The sequence below is a fragment of the Rhinolophus ferrumequinum genome, chromosome 18 (assembly GCF_004115265.2).
Source record: "Rhinolophus ferrumequinum isolate MPI-CBG mRhiFer1 chromosome 18, mRhiFer1_v1.p, whole genome shotgun sequence".
Classification (NCBI taxonomy): Eukaryota; Metazoa; Chordata; class Mammalia; order Chiroptera; family Rhinolophidae; genus Rhinolophus; species Rhinolophus ferrumequinum.
In genome coordinates this window covers 32,551,312-32,573,970 of record NC_046301.1, presented here as the reverse complement: position 1 = coordinate 32,573,970, position 22,659 = coordinate 32,551,312, and the positions used below count along the sequence as shown (strand labels likewise).

Sequence of the window (22,659 nt, the reverse complement as noted above, 5' to 3'; positions counted from 1 at the left end):
CTATGCTTTAATTTGTAACTTTTGTACACCTGAAAGGTTTGGATGTTTTTTTTTAAATGCAAATAGTAAAGTCATCTTTCTATATGCTTATGTAGAAACTAAACTAGGGCTAAAATAATTCAGTTGGATTTAATGAGTAACTGCTCCAGGTTAATGTTTGTCTTAGGTACTGAGGGAGATGTAAGAACAAAATTTCTACCTGCAAGAATTGAGCAAGTCGCCCTGAAAGGAAAGGAGTCTGAGAAGACTTTGAAGCACATATAACATTTCAACAGGTAAATTTGGGGGAGGGCTTATAAATTTTACAGATGAGAAAGCAGAACAAATTAAGATTAGAGTGTTAATTTTAACAGAATAGGAAAAGTCCTGTTGATAAATGTAGAGGACTCTGAAAGTTTTTAAACATTTTTCCACTTTCCTTTTCTTTCTTTTCTTAAAAAAATATGACCTGTATCTTAGAAAACGTAAGTGGTAATCGTGCATGGGAAGGATGCACCAGCAGTGCACAGGTGGTATGGTGTGTTCTAGGCTTGAAACAGCCCTTAGTAGGGGAGAAAGGTGTAGACAGGCCTGAGCTGCAGTGGACCATAAACACTCTTGTGGGTTTCAGCGGAGCTCAGATTACACACTGAGTAAGAGAGTATTTGGTCAGAGACAATATAAAAGCCATTAGCACTATTGTGATTTTTCTAGCCTCAAAGAACTCAGCTCCAAGTAAAAAAGATAGATTCCAAAAGACCTGAGTGTAGATGGGAAAAAATTATTTACTTGGGCTGTAGCAATCTTCAGCAATCTTGAAACTCTCCTTCTGCAGCTCTTGGGATACCTACCGTTCTTCTCTGGCCCTTCTCCAGTTTTAACAAACTCTCTTTTTCTGACTTCTTTTTCTCTATCAAAATGTAAAATGCTGTTTCCCAAGCATTTCTTTTTTACTCAACATATTCCCTAGAGGAGTGTTCTTTTCCCATGCTTTCACATGACATACTTTAAAAACTAGTATGACCCCCTGAACTATATATCCAACCCCAATTGTTTTTGAATTCTAGTTTTATTCTCCAGCGGCAGTCAATGGTGTATTGATACTTTCACATTCAAAATATCCAAAAATTGAGATCATTATCTTTTCCATTTCTCTTCACTAGTTGCTTCTCCTAGTGGTTACCTTTGAAGTAAGACAACCAGATAGATCCTCATGTTAGAAAACTTTGTCCAAAATCACTAAATCCTATAAATTTCCAGTGTTATTTAAACTTTTTAAAATTCATGCCTCCTCTCTAAATCCTCTGCCACTTGCCTAGTTCAGTCCTTATAATTAAAACCTGACAGACTGGGAGCAATCCTTGACCTTAGGGAAGATCACATTTTGATAAAAGGAGTTGGACATGTAGAGAATTATAGTATAATTATATGTGTGTGTGTGTGTGTGTGTGTGTGTGTGTGTGTGTGTACACACACACATATATATACTATATCCACAAAGGCAGAACCAATTAACACCAGTGGTATGTATGACAGACAGTCTTTGACAGCTTTGATTAAGAAATTATGTTTGAGGTGGATCTTTGATGAGTAGGGGAATTTTAGATACAGAAGCGAGGTAAGAAGATCACAGAAAGTACAGCTTATGGAAGGTAAAGAAAGACCAGACTACAGTTGAGAAATGTTGTTGGGGATGAGGCTTTAAAAAGAAGCTAAGGCCAGGTTGTGAAGGGTCTCATATGCCATGCTACAGAGGCTATACCTAATTTTGGAGAGAGAAGGGAGGCACAGACTTTAAATGATATGTCAGCAGGAGTTTGCATTTTAGAAAAATAAATTTGCTGTATCTGAAAGGAGTTCCAATAGTTCCCAACTTCAGATATGCCTCCCCAGCAGGCAATGACATTACTTGTATGTCACAGTGACTGAGGGATCATACTGGCATCTCGCAGGGAAAATCCAGACATGTTTATGTACTTACTGCATGGAGCAGTCTCCCACAATGAAGAACATCCTTCCCCAAAAGCCAGTGGGACGCCTACTGGGAAACAATGAATTGCTAATTCAGTACATGATTAGTAAACATTTATTATTAAGATTTTTCAAAGACAGATCATTTAAAATTTTTTCCTCACCTAGTTTATAAAAATAACCAGGAACAAATCTTTATTCAGTAAGCTTGGAAAGTGGTAAAAAAAAAAAAAATACTATCCAATTGGAGAGGGTTCCACTTCAAGTGATGGCCAGGTAGCTTTTTCAGACCAATCCTCCAACAGATAAAATCACGAACTCTGGACAAAATATAAAAATCAACTACCTGAAAGTAATGGAAAGCAACCCCAAATAGGCTGATACTACAGAGGAGAGAACAATTGGAAGAAGAAAATAGCATTGGGTGAGTTTTCCATTTTTATAGCTTTTAGACTGAGGGTAGTCGTCATTTTGCATCACAGGAGCATATGAACCATAGGACAGAGTTTGGGACAATAGCAGCTACTGAAAATAGAGAAATAATGGCAAGGAAAGAACTGGAGAAAAAGCCCTAAATTCTATGCATGAACTCTGCCCCAAACTCTTGGCTGGTCTCTGAAGCATGAACGCACAGGAAAGATTCCAAGTAGAGCAGCCAGGTTAAAGAACTGAACTGAGACATGAGTTGCCACCAATTACAGGGGAGCAAGAGCTTGCAATGGGAGTTCAGCCAAATCAATTGCCAAGATAATAAACAGTCTGCAGAGAAACCTATCAGAATCCAGGGTTTCTATTAGGTTGGTGCAAAAGTAATTGCAGTTTTTGCAATTATTTTTAACCTTTAAACAGCAATTACTTTTGCACCAACCCGATACATTTTATTCACCATGTCCAAGACAAAAGCTAAATTACTAACACCTGAAGAAGCCAGAAAATATCTGTTCACAAAAGAAAAGACAATCAAAGACTGTCACTGAGATAATCTAAATATTGACATGAGCAGAAAAAGATTTTAAAGCAGAAAAGATAGGAAGTCTCAGCACAGGATATAAATTATAAAAACTAAATGGAATTCCTAGAACCCAAAAACACAGTAATTGAAAAAAAAACATTCATTGAATGGGCTTAAAAGAATGGTTACCAGGGATTCAGTGAACTGGAATATAGATCAAGAGAAATAATCCAATTAAAAAAACGATTGAAAAAAATCAACAGAGCCTTACAAACCTGTGAGACAAGATCAAAAGGTCCAGAACATGTATCAAGAAGAAAAAGAAAATTAGGCTGAAAAACTATCTGACAAAATAAAGCAGTTAGAGAGAAACGACATTATATATATGGGGGTGGGGGGGTAGGGCGACAATATGAAAACTACTGACTTCTCATTGGAAATAATGGAGGCCAGAAACAGTGGGAAAATGTCTTTAAAGTGCCGAAAGGGGGAGAAAAAAAAACTGTCAACACAGAATTATGTATTCAGCAAAAATATTCTTCAAGAAGGAAAATAAAGACATTTTTATATAAAAGAAAACTATGATACTTAACTAATTGCCAAAAGACCTGAACTGTAGTAAATATTAAAGCTTTTCAGGCTTACATGATATTGTAAGGAAACTTCAGGAAGGAATAAGAGCATTAGAAATGATAGTGTGGGTAAATATAAGAGTATTTTTTTCTTAATTTATTTAAAATATATATGATGGTTCAAGCAAACCATACCACTTTATTGTGGAGTTTATAACATATGCAATATGTAAGATATATAACAAGTATAAGATAACAAGTAATGGGGTAATGGGGTAAACACACCTATTTGGTTACAAAGCTTTTATATTTTATGTGTAGTGGTAAAATATTAACTGTAAATAGGCTTTGTAGAGTTGCATATCTTGGTATGGGTTTGGTTTACACAGATATATGCATTTGTGAAGACTCATTAACTAGTACACTTAAGATTTATGCATTTTATTAAATATAAATTTTACCTAAAAAGAAAAAAACACTAAAAAATTGATCCCTAGCTAATGATATGCAAGTTGAAGTATTTAGGAATGAAGTATATTGCTGTCTGGAACTTATTTTGAATTGTATCAAAACAGTAAGAAGAGTTGATTGACAGATAGAGAGATGGATAAATATATGGTAAAGTGAATGTAGTAAAATTTTAATTGTAGAACCTAGTTAGGAGTACATAGGCATTCCATTTAAAATATTTTAACTTTTATACGTTTGAAAATTTTCAGAAAAAAATGTTGAAAAAAGAACACTTCCCATCTATATTTATAAACAGATCAGGATGGAAAAATGAAAAAAGAAGTCAGGGAAAGGAAGATACAAAAAAAAAAAAAAGAGGAGATTGTCAAACTAAAACAGAGAGGCTGAGAAAATCAAATGGTAAGGGAAAGACAGGAAAGGAAAAAGCAAAGATAGAGAGAAATACAGGAAGAGGGCAAGGTGCCATTCACTGGAAAAATAGGAACAATAATAAATAATGTTATCACTACTCTTTGTCTTTTGAAAATTTCACATGATAGTTCTGAAGTTAATAAATTAGTCTTGAAGTTAAAAATTAGAATTATTTTGTCATGGAATTCAAAAGTATGTACCTGAGAAAATTATTACAGTATTTGCTTCAGAAATCTTAGAAATTGTTTAGTATCAATAAAAGTCCCTTTGACTTTCAAAAGTTATATTCTATTTTGTCCTTGAGAATTCTGTAGTACATCATTCAGTTGTAATATTGACTTAGGGCCAGATCTGGAAGGAAGCCAGGATTCCATACCTCTGGTATGAGTTTCTACTCCTCCAATTCCTTCCTAGTAAACTAGCAGCTCTATCCATCATCAAATAGTGCATCACTCCAAAGCTAATGCTTTTCATTTAGAGTTATTTCCAGCGAACTTCTGACTTACCATGTAAATACACTGTTCTTTATCATTTCAATGTTAAGTGTTATAATTATTAAATAATTGTTAATTAAGATATACTTATACCTTTGCTTTCCATGAAGCAGTATTTTTCTTCTCATTACCCAATCATGTAACATCTGTGAAGGTAGAGCCCATGTCTACATATCACGAGTACCTAGCATTTCCTAGTACGTGGAAAACCCTTGGTAAATATTTACTGAATAAATAAATAATGTCTACTGTCATTCACAATATCCCTTTCTCAATGGGTTCTAAACAGAAATCAAGATTAGAATAGTAAGTTTTGACTAATTAGTTCAGATATAAGTTCTAATAGTGTAAATCTTAGATTTTAACATGTTTTGCTATCTTAAATGGTTTAAAGGACTTATTGAGACTAACCCAGAAGTATTAAAAATGAGAAGTCACTGATATGTGGTATATACAACTGAAAACAACAAAGGAACAAGACAAACAAAGAAAGAAACAAAAACTCATAGACACAGACAATAGTTTAGTGGTTACCAGAAGGTAAGGGGGGACGGGGGTGGTAGATGAGGGTAAAAGGGATCAAATATATGGTGATGGAATGAGAACTGACTCTGGGTGGTGAACACACAATGTGATATATAGATGATGTATTACAGAATTGTACACCTGAAATCTATGTAACTTTACTAACACTTGTCACCCCCAATAAACTTTAATTAAAAAAATTGAGAAGGCAAGTAATTCACTTATATTATAAAAATAAGTGCCTGTTTTGCATACCGTGTTTCCCCGAAAATAAGACCTAGCTGGAAAATCAGTTCTAATGCGTACTTTGGAGCAAAAATTAATATAAGACTCACCCGATCTTATTTTACTATAAGATCAGGTATAATAAATATAACATAATGTAATACCGGGTATAATATAATATGATATAAAATACTGGGTCTTATATTAATTTTTGCTCCAAAAGACTCATTAGAGCTGATTGTCCGGCTAGGTCTTATTTTTGGGGAAACCATGGTAGTAACAAATCCATACTCTTTTCAAAGTTCAAAGGAAAGAGAAGCTGGTATTGGCTTCTGTCAAAGTCAGATCCAACTTTTACAAAGACAGTAACAATCTCAGATCAGAATCAAATAAATTTCAGAACTCAGTTCAAGAGAAAAAGGAAAGGCTTTAGTTAAAATCTTTACAATAAAATAATTATGATTATAAATCTCTTTAGTCAAATATGTACACATTACATGGTATTTGTGAAAAGAATGGAAATGAATAAAGTTTTTCAGGCAAATCTAATGCACAAATATACCATCCTTTAGAGTATAATGTCAGTTTAACATTCTTAAACAGCTGTGTCAGACAATGGCTCTGTTTTGTGCAAAACGTGATAAGTAAAATTAAGAAAAAGTCTGCAAAATTCTTGAGTTCCTGAAGGAAATTACTAAAAAAAAAAAAAAGAAGTAGTAAAAGAAAACAAGGTTGTACACTCAAGCTTGATTGTATACAGAGGCTAGAATGACCAGCACTAATATAACCCCCATATCTGCTAAATAAGTCCTTGGGTAGCTTTAGTTGGAAGTTAAAAGTTGAAGTCTTAACAATTGTGCTTTTATGCAGCCACATGGCCAATAAGGTAGATGTTGTCATAAAGGTGCCCTACAAAATCTTCACTAATGTTTTGAGCAGCGCGACGGGTATTTCGAATAAATTCTCGCTTTGACATTTTATTCTTCACATGAGGGCTAGTGAGGTCAATGGAAAGTAGAATCAAAGAGTAGCACAGCACATAGACAGCATCTGGAAGGAAAAAGAAATATTTCAAAATGTGGTCCCAAATGCATTCTATTATGCAAAAATGTTCAGAATTTCAAAATACCAAGATTAAATCATAACTAAACATAGGATGACCAATTCATCCTAGTTTGCCTGGGCCTTTCCAAGCTTCAGCATTGAAAAGTCTGTGTCCTGGGAAACTCCCTAGTCTTGGGCAAACAAGGCTGGTTGGTCACCCTAACTGAACACCAATTCAGCGAGCATTTTCTTCAATTCTAAAGAACGCTAGTTCAGCATTGTGTAGTGAAAACTAAATTTTAAAATTTCATAATTGGTTTTATTTTCATCTTGCTCTCAAATGTGATATTTCCATTCAACTCCCCATAAAAACCATCTGTACTGTCAGTATATTTATCTTCCCATTAAAAAGTCTCATTTATTGACATGTGATTTTTCAAAACCCTAATTTAATTTGAAACCATCTTTAATGACAAAGAAAATGTATTAACTTGGTACTAGAAAATAAAATATAAACTCCTAAGGTTATTAAATTAATATTGTTTGAGGCATTTATTTTAAGGGTCTGTGGAATTTATATACTAATCTCCAAAGTAAATCGCTAGGGAAAACAATTGCCAAAGCTGAGCATCATTCGGCAACAAAAATATTTCTTCTTAAAATCTTCTCTGGGGGTGGCCAGATGGCTCAGTTGGTTAGAGTGCCAGCTCTTAACAACAATGTTGCAGGTTCAATTCCCACATGGGATGGTAGGCTGGGCCTCCCCTGCAACTAAGATTGAAAATGGTGATTGGACTTGAAATTGAGTTGCGCCCTCAAACTGGATTGAAGGACGACTTGGAGCTGATGGGCCTGGAAAAGCACACTGTTTCCCAATAAAGAAAAATAAATAAATAAAATCTTCTCTGGACCTAAGGTTCACAAGTTTAGTACCTATGCTTCTTCTATGCAATTTATTGTTTCAGGTCTTATGTTTAGATCTTTGATCCATTTTGAGTTAATTTTGGTACATGGTGACAGATACCAGTCTAGTTTCATTCTTTTGCATGTGCCTTTCCAATTTTCCCAGCGCCATTTATTGAAGAGGGTTTTTTTTTTCCATTGTATGTTTTTGGCTCCTTTGTCAAATTATCTGCATATATATATATATATATATATATATATATATATATATGGGTTTATTTCTGGGTTCTCAGTTTTATTCCATTGGTCTCTGTGTCTATTTTCTGCCAATATCATCCTGTTTTGATTATTGTTGCTTTGTAATATAAACTGAAGTCAGGGAGTGTAACATCTCCAGCCTTGTTCTTTTTTCTTAGTATTGCTTTGGCTATTCAGGATCTTTTGTGATTCCATAAAAATATGATTTTTTTTGTTCTATTTCTTTTAAAAAATGCCATTGGGATTTTGATGAGGATTGCATTAAATCTGTATTTTGCTTTGGGTAATATGGCCATTTTAACTATGTTGATTCTTCCAATCCATGAACATGTAATATCTTTCCATTTCTTTGTATTTTCTTCAATTTCTTTTAATAATGTCTTGTAGGATTAGAATGGCTATTAACAAGACAAGTAATAACAAGTGTTAGAGACGCTATTGAGAAAAAAGAACCCTCATATACTGCTGGTGGGAATGTACATTGGTATAGCCACTAGGAAAAACAGTACTGAGGTTCCTCAAAAAATTGAGAATAGAATTACCATATGACCCAGAAATGCCTTTTCTAGGTATCTCCCCAAAAAATCTGAAAACATTTATCTGTAAAGATTTATGTACCCCTATGTTCATTGCAGCATTATTCTCGGTGGCCATGACATGGACACAACCAAAGAGTCCTTTGATAGAGGATTGGATAAAGAAGATGTGGTACATGTATACAATGGAATATTATTCAGCCATACAAAAAGATGAAATACTTCCATTTGTGACAACGTGGCTGGATCTTAAGATTATTATGCTAAGTGAAGTCAGAAAAACTTGAGAACTATATGACTTCACTCATATAAAACTGAAAACAACAAACAAGACAGACAAACAAAGAAACAAAAAAATCACAGATACAGACAACAGTTTAGTGATTAACAGAGGGTAGAGGGGTGGGTGGTAGAAGAGGGTAAGGGGATTAAATATATGGTGATAGAAGGAGAACTGACTCTGGGTGGTGACCACACAGTGCAATATATAGATGATGTATTACAAACCTATATAATTTTCCTAACCAACGTCACCCCAATACATTTAATTAAAAAACTTCTTTATATATATAAATATTCAGGGCAAAAGTTGATGTTTACTATTAAAATAGTAGCAAAACTCAACATACTTGCTACTACTACTTGCTACAATTGCTTGCCACTACTGTGGTGTCTATATTTCAGAATCCTACCATCTTAAACCTAATTAAACATTATATCTTGTAAAAGCATGTTCAACAAATTTTGTATGATAGGTAAATGTTTTGTAATCTCTGCTTAGTAAAATAAACACAATAAAATTTTTGATATGAAGGGATAAAGCTATACCACATGAAAAAATATGCAGCTCAGACTATATTACACACACAAACAAACACACATATACACAAACAATGAGCACTAGCTGTATTACCGTGTTTCCCCGAAAATAAGACGTAGCCAGATAATCAGCTCTGATGCGTCTTTTGGAGCAAAAATTTATATAAGTAATATAAGTCTTATAGTAAAATAAGACAGGGTCTTATAATACAATATGGTAATATAGTATAATATAATAAATATAATATAATATAATATAATATAATATAATATAATATAATATAATATAAATATAAGACCAGGTCTTATATTAATTTTTGCTCCAAAAGATGCATTAGAGATGATTGTCCAGCGAGGTTTTATTTTTGGGGAAACAGGGTAAAACACATTTTAGTAGAAAAATTCTAGGTGTTACTTATGTAATATATGGATTATTAAAAGCTTTAAAAATAATTTCTCAAGTTTTTAGCTAGATTAGGAAAACTATCCAACACTCAAACAAGAATAATTTTTAAAAATTTATGGAGCTATGTCTAACTTTCCTCCTAATACAATATATTTACCATATATAAATGATAGCTATGATAAACTAAAGTAGTCACTGCTACTAGCAGTAAAACAAGTATTGTAATTTTTCCCCATGGTGAGAAAAGTCTCATAAACTACTATTTTTACCTAGAGGTAGAAGTGGGAAAAGGAAATATGGAATTCATTTCATATATTCTTACCAGGACTAAGGCCAAGTTCTCTCATTAAATCAGGATTACAAGCACAGAATCTATGTGAAAACTTTGTTATAAGAGTTTCAAGATACTCTCCACGCTCTTCAGGGGCATGGATATGACGAAAAAATTCTCTCAGTGCATTGGGCAAGAATTGATTTCTAAAATTATGCAGTGTTACAAGGTCATCCAAGACATCTCTCCTATTAGAAAAAGAAAAAGATACAGTATCACTTGACTTTTTTCTATTAATTGTCATTTTTTGGATGAAAATGCTTTATTATTGATTACCAAATCAGCTAATAAAGTATGTACAATTCTTAAAATTAAAAAAATCAAAGTATGACTATATAAGGAATTAAACAATTTAAAAATATTTCATGAATAGGATAACAAAACAAGATGAAACTAGTAATTCTAATTATAAAATGAAAATAATGAATTTTTCAGTATAAAAAAGGGCACCTTCTTTTCAAATGTCTTGGCTAAATAAATCCAAATAAGAAACAGAGCTCTTTTTTTTTTAAATTATGAAAATGAGAGTCTTCACTTTCCATACCAATCCACATCACCAGAGTACCAACTGTTTATGCAGACTTTGAAAATTATCTACATATACTGTATATTGTTCTAGAATTTTCTTTTGATTATTTCACATAGTATATTGTGAACAGCTTTCTATGTCTTTACACATAGACCTAACTCATCATTCTTTTTAATGGCTCCACAGTAGCCCATCTTATGGATATAATAATTCTAATGATATACATTTAGGTTATTTATAATTATATAAATATTTATACACATATATGTAGATATATATATATACAATCAACAGCATTCTAACAAATGGTCATACTTTGTTATAAATGCTTCAATCCTTACTAAACTAAACCATGATTATATGATTATAATCTTTAATTTCTACCAGTTGCTTACAGAAGAGATAGGTAAACTGCAGCTAGTGGAGCAAATATGGCCCACTGCTTGTTCTTGTAAATAAAGTTTTATTAGAACACAGACATGCTCATTTGTTTATGACTATCTATGTCTGCTTGAATGACACAATGGCAGAGTTATTAATAGCTGTGAAAGAGAGCATATGGCATGTAAAACCTAAAATATTTACAAAAACATCTGGTTCTTTACAGAAAAACTGCTGATCCCTAGCTACCTAGCATTTAAAGATAAAAAGAGTTAATAACACCATCTTTATGTAAGATATTTCTTTGAATAACCAGTATGTTACACTGTAAACTCCTTAAAGACAGGGATTATGTTTTAATCAACTGCATACTCCTACTCTCTAGCAAAATTCCTAGAATATAATGCACATAGATTGTGGTTGAAAAATCCTGAGAAATAAGACTGAAAATTACAATAAAAAGGCAAACACATTTTTGAACCATTCATTAGATAAGTATGAAAGCAATAATTTAAAAAATGGTAGTTCAGTATGTCACATCAAAATGTTGTCCCAATACTTTTATGTACATTGATAATCACAATTAAAGACTACAAATGGCTATCAAGTCAGAACAGCATAGCATACGAGGCATCATTTCTATCTGTGTAAAACATACTATTAAATGACGCATTTCTAGGATTTTCAAAGTTGTACATGACACTTCTGTGTAGTATCTATATGCAAATATATACACATATCTCCAGGATTTGTGAGTTTATAATTACAATTTGTCTACTTGATTTTTATGTGGAAAATTTCAGAATTCCGAACTTTCAGTTACCCAAACACTTATATTTTATGGCTAGTTATTACGAAAAAGGGCCGCAGCTTCCTCAAAAAGATATGGTTTTAGTTTGCTATTACAAAGATGTTGGGCTTCCATTCTGCATGGGCTCTTTTTAAACTTCTATAATAGTAACTTCATTACCAGCAAATTAAAGCTCACAAAAAAAGATTTGTAAATACAGGAATTCTTTCCCTGTCTTTACTCAATTTTGCAACTAGATTAAGTGCTATGGAGTATAGTTTTTAAAGTAAAAATTATGTCATTAAAGGCATTACTTAACTAATTTCTAATGAAAACTAATTTTTTTTTTACCTTTCATCAAGATAGATTCTTAGTTTTTTCCAATTTAGTGTTCTTGTACAGAAGATAAACTTTGCTATTTCCTTTGGTGAATCATCTAGGATACCTTTGGACATAAAGTAGTTCACTCCCTAAGACAGAAAGACAAATCTCATAAATAAAAACAGTTTTTATTTATAAATTTAACAATTAGGCAACAGAAGAGCAATAGCCATAAATTCTTTCCAGCATTAATAGACTTTTTATAGCTTTAACATGCAAAATACAAGCTAGAACTTGAACTGAAACTATTATTTGTAGTTGATAGTTTACATGCAATGAAAAGTAGGAAATTCAAAGTTAAGACTCCTAAAGAAATCTAATTCAATTTTCTAGCTCATGTCAGTTAAAACTAACTATACAGAAATATAGCCTAAGTAGGGGAGTGGGGGGTAGAAAGAGGAGGGAGAAACTATATAGACATTAAAATAAGCCTTATAACAAATATTGCTGATACCTAACAGAAACATGATATCTTAAAGCTCAGATACACATTCTAATACACTTTTCAAGGAAACAAGTTCTTGAGAAAAAAAAATTCTCCAAATGAAAGACTAACAACTTTATTCTGAAAAAAAAAAAAAAAAACTAAATTATTTAACTTAAAGTGGGCATACTTCCTGGCCAGTTTATGGGTTGTACATACTCTGGCTTTAAGCATTGCTATAGTCTACAAGAATTTTGCTCCAATACACACTGAGGCAAAACATGAGACAAAACAATTTCAATGTTTTTCATAGGATTTATCTTTGAATTTCCTTTTTTCTGCATGCAAAGTTTTCCAGAGAAGCACTACCCATAAATTTGTACCTACTTTAGATTTAAATCAACAACAAAAAAATCAACAAAAAAATCAAACACTGAAACCAATGTTTTCTCATGTATATGAAGGTCACATTCAAATAAGTGCCTTATGTGGATTTGAATGTGCAGTTATTGAAATAAAGGGCAGGTGTGTTTATTTCAACTCACAGTTATCCAGATAAATGCATTCCCAGGAATGCTTATGTCTGGATAATAGCACACTGTGTGCAGTTAATTGGTAGAGAAAATGACGTATTATATACATCCAACAAACTGTTTTCACACATAAATTCCTTCGGCATTTCTTCCCTTTACAAACACTTACATAGTACTCAGAAATATTGCACACATTAAGTATTCAAAAAGTTGTGAGAATTTTTATAAAAGACTGTTAAAACTCTCATAAAATTTTAATATTAAAAAATTTTTTAAAGCAATTTGGTACCATGAGGTAATGCTTTTGAAAGGTTATAATTATCTGTAAGTTGTATTTCAAAGATAAGATATTTTACAGAAAACTAATTGTATGAGCCATGAGGATAACATCTTAATAGCAATGTTATCAAATTCTCATGTGAATTTTAATAGCACAAAAGCAATCCTAAAGCATTGATTTAAAAAATGTATATAAAGAGGAACAGAATGTGATATCATGAAACTTTCTTGTCAACTCAATTGTAAGCTGTATTTCAGATTGCATCCTGGATATAAGGCTAGAAAATGTAATATGATCAAGATGGAAAGCCAAAGAATTTGGAATGAGGCTCTCAGCCATTGTCTGAGGGGGGCAGGAACTAGAGATATAGGAATGCTTGTTCCATCCTTTCCTCCATTTGTTTGAATAATCGAGAGTTGACTGTATATTTAGTTGGTCTATTGAGCAAAAATTAAGTCAGGTTTTTCTTTTTCTAAAATTCTTGCCTTTAAAAATATATCAGAAGTATTTCCAGTGCTTAATTTTAATCTAAGTGATTCAAAGACAAAGGGGTATCAATTAAATATTATTTAATAGGTTCTTTATTCATACCTACTTATAAGTCAATATTTAACAGATGTAATCTAATCTACTTTTAAAAAGTTACATACTATAAAAACCACTAATATGATACATTAAATAGTATATAATCTCTAATTACATGATATATGCCATTTTAATATCATTTGATGCTCCTGGTTATAAATTAACATTGATATTTGTATCATGTAAGCATCATAAAAGTATATTGTTGGTCATTCGCTTTTTAATGGAATACATGTTTTGAGAATTTAGTATCTAACCTAACTTGTCCAGGCTGGAACATGTGGAAAAGCAACAGAAATGCAAAGGAAGTAATCTATTCTAAAAACATGAAAAAAACCTCATACACTACACTTAAGAAAACAAGAACAGTTGTTAATATGCTGGCTATCAAACCAAGGGATAATCAAAGTGAAAGACAAAGATAACCGACATTTCTGGCTTAGATGCAGAAAGAAATGACTGACAGAAAAAAAAACACGGGCTTGAAAATTAATCTGGGGAACGTAATTTGGTGGTTACCAGAAGGTAAAGGGGTTGGGGGGGTGGGGGATGAGGGTGAGGGGGATCAAATGTATGGTGATGGAAGGGGAGCTGACTCTGGGTGGTGAACACACAGTGTGACTTATGGATGATGTGATACAGAATTGCACACCTGAAATCTATGTAATTATACTAACAATTGTCACCCCAATAAATTAAAAATAAATTTAAAAAAAAAACAAATTATAGAAAAAACCCACAGTTTATAGAGGTTATGCATTGATTTGTAGAAAACAGCAATGTGTTTGGTCTTAGAAATATCAAATTTCAGGTGATGATAGCTACAATTCAAAAGGCACAGTAGGCAGTTGGCGATGTAATCAGATAAAAAGAAAAAAGTGAGGGTTAAGGATCTTGAATAAGAATCGGTAAGGGAGCAGATAATGAAGAGGACAGGCATAGAATATAGCCCCCAGAGACTAGGAGCCTTTGAAATTTAAAGAAAAGCAGACAATGCAATTACATAGTATAGTTGAAGGAGCATAATTTTCAGAAGAGGGAGCAAATCACGGTTCTGTCTCTTACTGATTATCTGAACGTAAACAATTTACTCAACATTTTTAAGCCTTAATATCCTAATCAGTAAAAATTTGAGAAGGCTATTGTGAAGATAAGAAAGTGCCTAACATACAACATGGCTAGTTTCCTTTATCTTTTAGCTAGCTCAAGGAGACAAAAATGGGAAAAGAGGGCACTGGATGTGATGATTGAGAGTAAAAAAAGGAGTGACTTTCCAGAGGTCTCTTTCCAGAGAGTCAAGGGGACTCACAAGTCCAAACAGAAAGCTAAGGAAGGAGCTCAAGGTAAGGAAACTGAGTATAGACTACTCAACTGAAAAATCTATCAGTACCAAGGAGGAAAAAAAATGGCAAAATTAAAGGGCAAAAAGATTAGTTTTTTTCAAGATAATTTTGACCTGTGCGTGTCAGAAAACAAAAGAAAGAACATCAATGGAAAATGAAAAAGACTGAAGTGCAAGAGAAAGAGGAGATAATATAAGCAGCAAGGCAGAGAAAAGGGGAGCAAGGAAAAGGATTGAAAATACAGGTGAGTTTATAGTGCTTTCTAAGCCTGGAGGACAGACTTAGAAATGGTTCATACAGGCATATTAAGAAAGTGATAAAAGTAGAAAGCAGAGTGCACGTTGGCTTTCTCCTTAGGGAGGACAAACCATCTAGAGAGTTGGAAAAGAGAGGAAAAAAGGTGGATCTACAAAGAAAATGGTAAAGATTTCTATCTTTCACAAGGAATCCACGAGGAATAAACAAAAGGAGTGCCAAACAGCAATGAGAATCCAGGTGAAGTTAATGTGAATTCATCCCATTTCAGTTTAAGGTTTTCTTTAACAGAACGATGTTTTCAGTGATTCAAGAAAAAAAAAAAAATGAAGACGTTTTGTAAAGCACTCTCCACAGAGTATGCCACTGAAATTTGTTATGCAAATGATAGCACCAAGATTTATACAATCAAATTAGAGTGGTGAGCTGTTCTGATATAATTTGTTTAGGTGGCAAACACACATAATTCAAGAAAACATAAACAAAGGGTGAAAACCAGATTAAAAAGGAATTTAGAAAGAAGAAAAGGATGTGTTGGAGATAGTCACCTATTTAATGCATCTATTTACTAATTCCTGTAAGAATGGCTCTTTCCATATAATTCATGTTTTACGATATAGCTCCTTTGTTTTCTTCTATAACATAAATACCCATGTTTTCCTCTCCTCTTTGAACAAAGCTTATTTAAAAAGAAATCAAACCACTCTTATCCACAGTGTGCTTCAAAAGCAAAATCTACCATATATATATTTGGAAGCAGCGTGAACTCTGGAAAACTAGGCATGCAAAGCCAAATGGAAAAGTACGGAATTTTGCTGTGAACCTAAAAGTACTCTAAAAAAAAATTAAAAAATTAATTTAAAAAAAAAGTACTGTTGGTCAGTCGGTATTCAGAGTACTGGCTATTGACACAGGCACTTGGCAGAAAGACTGTGTTAACACTTGGTGGATAAAAGACATCACTAATAAAACAAAACTGTGACATACTACATTGTACCCTTCAATTGTTTTCCTAAAGAACAGCTTAGGAAATAAATTTAGTAACGATTTTGATGTAGCTAGTCTTGTTCAAATTTGCCATTGTATACAATGAAAAAATACAGTAGTGGCTACTATTTTTCAGGTAATAAGCCTGTTTATACTAGCACTATGTTATAGAAAGCAAACTGTATGTAATTTTCTTTTCAAAAGGAAAATTGAAGACTTTTAAAATAACAACCTTAAATTTTAACAATATTTATAAAACAAAACAGTTCAATCTGTATTTCTAATTTTTCTTTCAATATAAGACTAATATATTAATATTCAAGCATACATTTTAGCTACAGTGAAATGAACAATTACAATTGAAATTGTAACAATTTTACACAAAAGTCATGTAAAAATTAGGATAACAATATGTTATGAAAAGTTGCACTTCCTTAATTATTTCTAATAAATAATTAACACATCAGAAGACAGCCCTCCACAGATCACATGGGAGTATTCCCATTGTCTTGTTTGAAAATAACAGCATTAATTCTTAATATAAGTGCTGCTATGATTTCTTTTTATAGTGCTTTCAGAATTGCAATGAAAAAATTTAAATCTATTAATTTTTATTCAGTCCAGCAGTTCTCATTCTCCCTATTTAATCATAGAACATGTGCTCTATAGTTAAAGAAAAAAACCACATAGAACTTGAATAGGTGTAATTTTTCTAGGGACATGTATTCAGCAAATAAAAATCAACACATTGTTTTTCAGCTGAAGTGAAATAAATGTAGGTTTCAAAATGGTTAAGTTTAAGACTAGGTATCTATTACGTATCCTGTCATTTCATTTCATTCTACCCACTAACTTTTGCGATGTTTTCTCCCTTCTTTAAGTTTCCATGCCACTTTCCTATGTGTAACACTAACTTTATCACATACGCGCATTTCAGCAATGTCACACAATGCTTTTATTCATGGTAATTGAAGCTACTCGTGCATATAATTGTTATTCCCAACCTAGTCACTATATTCAAAGATGACAATAAAAACTATACCCAGGTCTTTAAAGTAATCCTATATAGAAATATTATTTTATAAGAGTAATAAATAGTGTTTTCCTTTTATTGAGGTAGCCATAACTAGTCTGCTCATTGGAAGGCTCTATGTGACTTATAACTCAGAGGAAACGGGGGAAATGAAAACTGGGAAAGAAATGTGAAGGTAATTTTGATGTCAGTTTGAAATCTGAAATATAGGTTTAAGTCTTGTGTCTTCTCTAGGAAGAACAGAGAGCACACACGGTCCATACTTATGTGGGAAAAGTGACAATTGTGAAGAGAAGAGAGCATGCCAATATGCAGGGGCCAGTTCCCTCTGACACAGTTACTGAAATTGGTCAGATCATCACATATTCTCTGGAGGATAGTGAAGAGTCATACTGTTCAGTTTTGAGTACGGAATATGGAATGAAATCAGTTTATTTATGTACCTTGTTTGAATTGACAAGGATTTCAACTTGCAAGAGCAATTTATGAACTTTTCAGTATATTAAGTGTACAATGCTCAGGAATTGCTGAAAACAGTCACATACACACTCTAAATTATTTGTAGCCAGAAAATGTCAATAGGAATCTCACATAAAGGAGGGATAGTTCAAAGAAAATCGAAAGAAAAATGGAAAATCCCCTCGAATAGAATCTAGGGAAAACGGTAGAGAGGTGTAGGACAGATCTTTCTATTTCTTTTTCATGGGTGAGAAAGCAATACTAGACAAAATAATATGAACCTCAGTATCTAAGATTTTAGATAATAAAAAGTCCCTATTAATTAGTTCTAACAGTCCCCAAAAGGTGCACATCCATAACTGGCATAGGGCAATATAAGATGATAAATATGAAGGTACTTCCTAATTGATAAATTACTACTAATAATTAAATACAGCAATCATTATTGTAATTATTATTGACAAAGTTGCTGGTAGCTGAGGTAAGCTTCTTAAAAACGTCCCTTCTATCTCTAATATGTCTTTAAATTAGAAAAAGAAAGCATTCTATCAAAATATGGAGATAATACTCCATTAGGTTAAGGTATGATTACTAACAATTCAAATTAATGAGAAAGTGATACGTTTGAACACCAGTGTTAGCTAATTTAGAATTTGTTACTTTATAAAAATCAGACACAAAAATTGTGTTTGCAATGCATATATATATATATATATGTATATATAACTATTTAAATAACTAATGCTAAAGTTTTATCATATTACCTAGATTCTAATATGTACATTGATAAATATATTTTAACAACTCTAATTAAAACAATTTTGAAATAAACACTTAAAAAAAGACCCCAAATCTTAATAGCAGACAAGCAGAGAAGCAAGTTGGGATTTAAATGGTAGTTTCACTGCCAGCACATGTGTATATCTATTCATGTAATTAAAGTATCTGTCCATCCTACCACCATTTCAGCCAAGACACATGTTTAATTTGAACATAATTTTGGACACCTAATGATTGCTTAAAATGTTCTCAAAAAGATTAAGCTACGGAGCACCATTGAGACAAAAAGTTACTGTCTATGCAGAAGACTGTTCATCACAGGCCAGGAAATGAAAGGTAAAGAGTATCACCATCTAAAGTAGATGTTAGTGTGACAATACATACGAGTACTTCCTGAAGGATCATTACTCAGGTGTCGAATATTTATCTACTCGAATCCAAAAGTTCCAGGAAAGAAAGAACCCCAAAGCCTAGAGCAGTGTCTGGCTCTTGGCAGTATAAGTTGTTGCAGTTGACCTCTAGTATAAATTGAAAGCTACAGTTTGGTGAGCACTTAGAAGCACTAAGCATATATTATTTCATTTACTCTTCACAACACCAAAATGATAACAGGTACTATTATTTACCCCTTTTATAGATGGGGAAACTAAAGAATAGACAGTTTAAATCATTTGCTAAAGGTCAAAGTCACACAACTAGTAAGTAGAGAGATACTTAATAAACATTTGTTGGGGCGGTTGGATGGCTCAGTTGGTTAGAGTGCCAGCTCTTAATAACAAAGTTGGTGGTTCAATTTCCACATGGGATGGTGGGCGGTGCCACCTGCAACTAGACTGAAGGACAACGACTTGACTTGGAGCTGATGGGTCCTGGATAAAACACACTGTCACCCAATAAAATTAAAAATATATATATTTGTTGAAGAGTTTATCTGTACACAACTGCCAGCTGACTTTTAAGAGAAGCTTAAACTTTTAAGAGTTATATAATTCAGCTAAAGGGGGAAAAAAGATAGATAATAACATAACAAAAACTTATGAGTTGGACCAAAACTCAAGTATACTGAGAACTACCTCAAATTATAAACTCTCAAGGGTCAGAGTCACCAGTCCAAATAATAAAAACCAACATGGCACTATGATGCTAGATTTAACTGCTAATGGCCAAAATTGGTTCACAAAGATCTTAAGATTTTGATTATAAAGAAGGCATCTCTAAATGATATGAAAAAAGAAAATTATATAATCATGGATAAATCATGGTTTAAAAATGTGCATTTAATGTAGTGTTTCCTTCATACTCCCATATTTCAAAAGCTGCAATTAAATTGATGGATACTGTACAATCGATGGCATTCAAGAATTGAGAAAATGTTGTCTTTTAGGTTCTGATAAAACACTTATATTTTGAAGTGACATCTATTGTGACATTGGTAGTGGCAACTGCTAAATTCAGGAAAGACATGTAGGCAGGAAAGACATTTAATTTCCAATTACCTTGGAAATTAAAGCTGAGAACTTAAATTTAGAAAGTGATGCCAAATTTCACTGAGACTGGCTTCACCAGAGAAGGAAAAACATTTTAGAGGTGTCAAGGTGGTCAGATAGGGTAGGATAAAAACACAAAAGGCAACCCGACTTCTCTTTGAAATGTTCTTAAAATATTAATACAATATTAAAAAGTCTCTTGTTACATTTATCTAAATTGGTAACAAAAGTCAAACAAAGAAGGAAATAATCTTGCTCATTTTAGCATTTCAGTTTTAAATTTGTAGTATGAGTGTTGTGGTGCTAAAATATTCTAATTAAAATATTCTAATTTTATTTTTTCCTCTAGTTCAAAGTCCTAGATTGCTACATTGTCCATGAATTTCAGTTTAGTTTAACCCAGACAGTTTACACCAAATGAAGTTAACAAATTAGTATCTCCCATGGCATACTGAGGAAAACCAAAGCAAAATCTGTAAGGTGATTTGACTGATGAATAAATTATGGAGTATTCTACGCCTGAATATTTTTTTCAGTTAGACTAAGACTAGAAAAAGGCCTGGGAAATCTTATTTTTTTCGAAGCTTCTAAAAGGTTTAGTCTAAGTTTACAAACATCCTTCTGTGGACTGATTCTAAACTACATGTTAGAATGACTCTTGGAGACTAGAGCAGGGAGTGAGGGTGGCCATGATATGGTCTGGGCAGAGTGTAAAATAAAAGTAAATAAAATAAATCTTTATCCTAATAGACACAGGATAAAACTGCTTTCTTAACCATAAAATCAACACGATTTAAAAAAAAAAAGGTAGATGGATAGATACGCACATACATACACCATACACACAACATCACGTTGCTCTCAAAAAAAGTGAATGGCCTCCAGTGTAGTATGATTTGACTAGTTGTAACCAGATTGAAGGGATTAATTTATCTAGTCAGAGGATAATATGTGGTGTCTGAGGGGCATAGTTTTGCACTTTGACTCTAATGCTGATCAAGAGAAAGGTACTTTACCAATGACCTTGAGCATTTTAGCTCTTTGTGATAAACAATTCTTATAGAGAAGGAGCTGTATCTGGTGAGGGACTCCTCTCATTGTCAACTAGCTCCTTTTGCTCTGATTAAATTCTCGTCAGCAAATCTGGGGATAAAGTTAATCAGTCTGCTAATGAGAAACAGCAATGTTTATTTTTTAAAATATTTATTTATGTATTAAATGTATTGGGGTGACATCAGTTAGTAAAATTATATAGGTTTCAAGTGCACACCTCCACAACACATCATCCATACAAGCAATGCTTATTTTTATAAAAATAATGTGCTCAGGATTACATATCAAACTCCTATGAGTTTGGGTAATAGCAATAATAGCGATGATGATGATACAGCATTAGGGTGTTTTAGACTGCAAACAACAGAAGTCCCAATTCAAAAAAAAGTAAAGGGATTTATCACCTTGTGTAACAAGAAGTTCCAAACTAATATGGCTCCAGAGTTGTTAGGCTCACACATGGTATCATGGACCCAATTCTTTCTTTCCAATGTGCCATTAGCAGTATGTTGTTAACATCCTCATGGCAACAGGTGTTCCTGTCATTACATCCTAATAAACCAATACCCAGAAGCATGCATGTACACAACACACACACACACACAGTACTTCCTTTTCTCTCTTTTTAAAACCTGAAAAATCTTTCTCTACACAATCTCCTCCAATTTCACAGGTCAGAACTGGATTACACAGATGTCATGAAAGCCAAGGGGAATAGAATTAACATTATTAGCTTGGAATAATCTATATTCAACTCTTGAGGCTAGAAACGGAATCAGCCTCTCAGCTGGTTTATAGTGAGGTGTCTAAGGGATGGGATTTAAATATTGCTTTTAAAAAAATATTGCTTATACAGGGCTACTGTGATTTTTTTTTTTTTTTTTTTTTTTTTAGAAATTACTTTTACCACAGGATATAGCAGTATTAGAAGTAACTCTAAGACATCTCCTGAGTTTCACCTATATCCTTTTATTTTTCCCCACTGTGTGGCAGTAACTATTTCCTTCTGGTAACTAGGTTTAATCACCTCAACCACAGCATAACTACCTACCCTGATACTGTTTTCTTTTGTTTTGTTTTGGTCTGCTTTTCTAGTGGCAGGAGGACCTAAAATGGAAAGAAGGTAGTGTCAGCAACCAATCTGAATCATTGCATCACTGGAGTCAATATTCCCCCTTTGGATATTAAGGCCTCTAAACCAGCAGAGCCCAGAAATAAGGGAAGCAGAATCACAGATTTTGCAAGTGGCTCACTAATAAAAATAGTGTCGCAGATGTTTGGATGCCTGCCCAAAGGCCATTTTGCTGTTTTTATTGCTTCTAGCATCTCCGCCACAGTTACCAAATCACATTAAGTTTAATCATTCATATAATCCTTTCTATTCTGTTCTCTATTGTTTTGGGGATATTTATTTGATTCAGTTCTGCTCATAAGAAATGAGCATAAGTATACTGAAGGCCCC

The 22,659-nt window shown here is 33.0% G+C and overlaps 1 protein-coding gene across 1 annotated transcript in view; it reads right to left on the bottom strand.

Moving 5' to 3' along the window:
- Positions 1 to 6,007: 6,007 nt before the first annotated feature.
- FBXO8 (F-box protein 8) overlaps positions 6,008 to 22,659 on the bottom strand; it is a 42,533-nt gene continuing 25,881 nt past the window's right edge. Inside the window, exons 4-6 of the mRNA XM_033134945.1 lie at positions 11,949 to 12,067; positions 9,889 to 10,085; positions 6,008 to 6,650 (exon numbers count right to left, since the gene is read on the bottom strand). Of these exons, the coding sequence (XP_032990836.1) occupies positions 6,463 to 6,650; positions 9,889 to 10,085; positions 11,949 to 12,067 (504 nt within the window). The 3' untranslated portion in view covers positions 6,008 to 6,462. The remainder of the gene's footprint in view (positions 6,651 to 9,888; positions 10,086 to 11,948; positions 12,068 to 22,659) is intronic.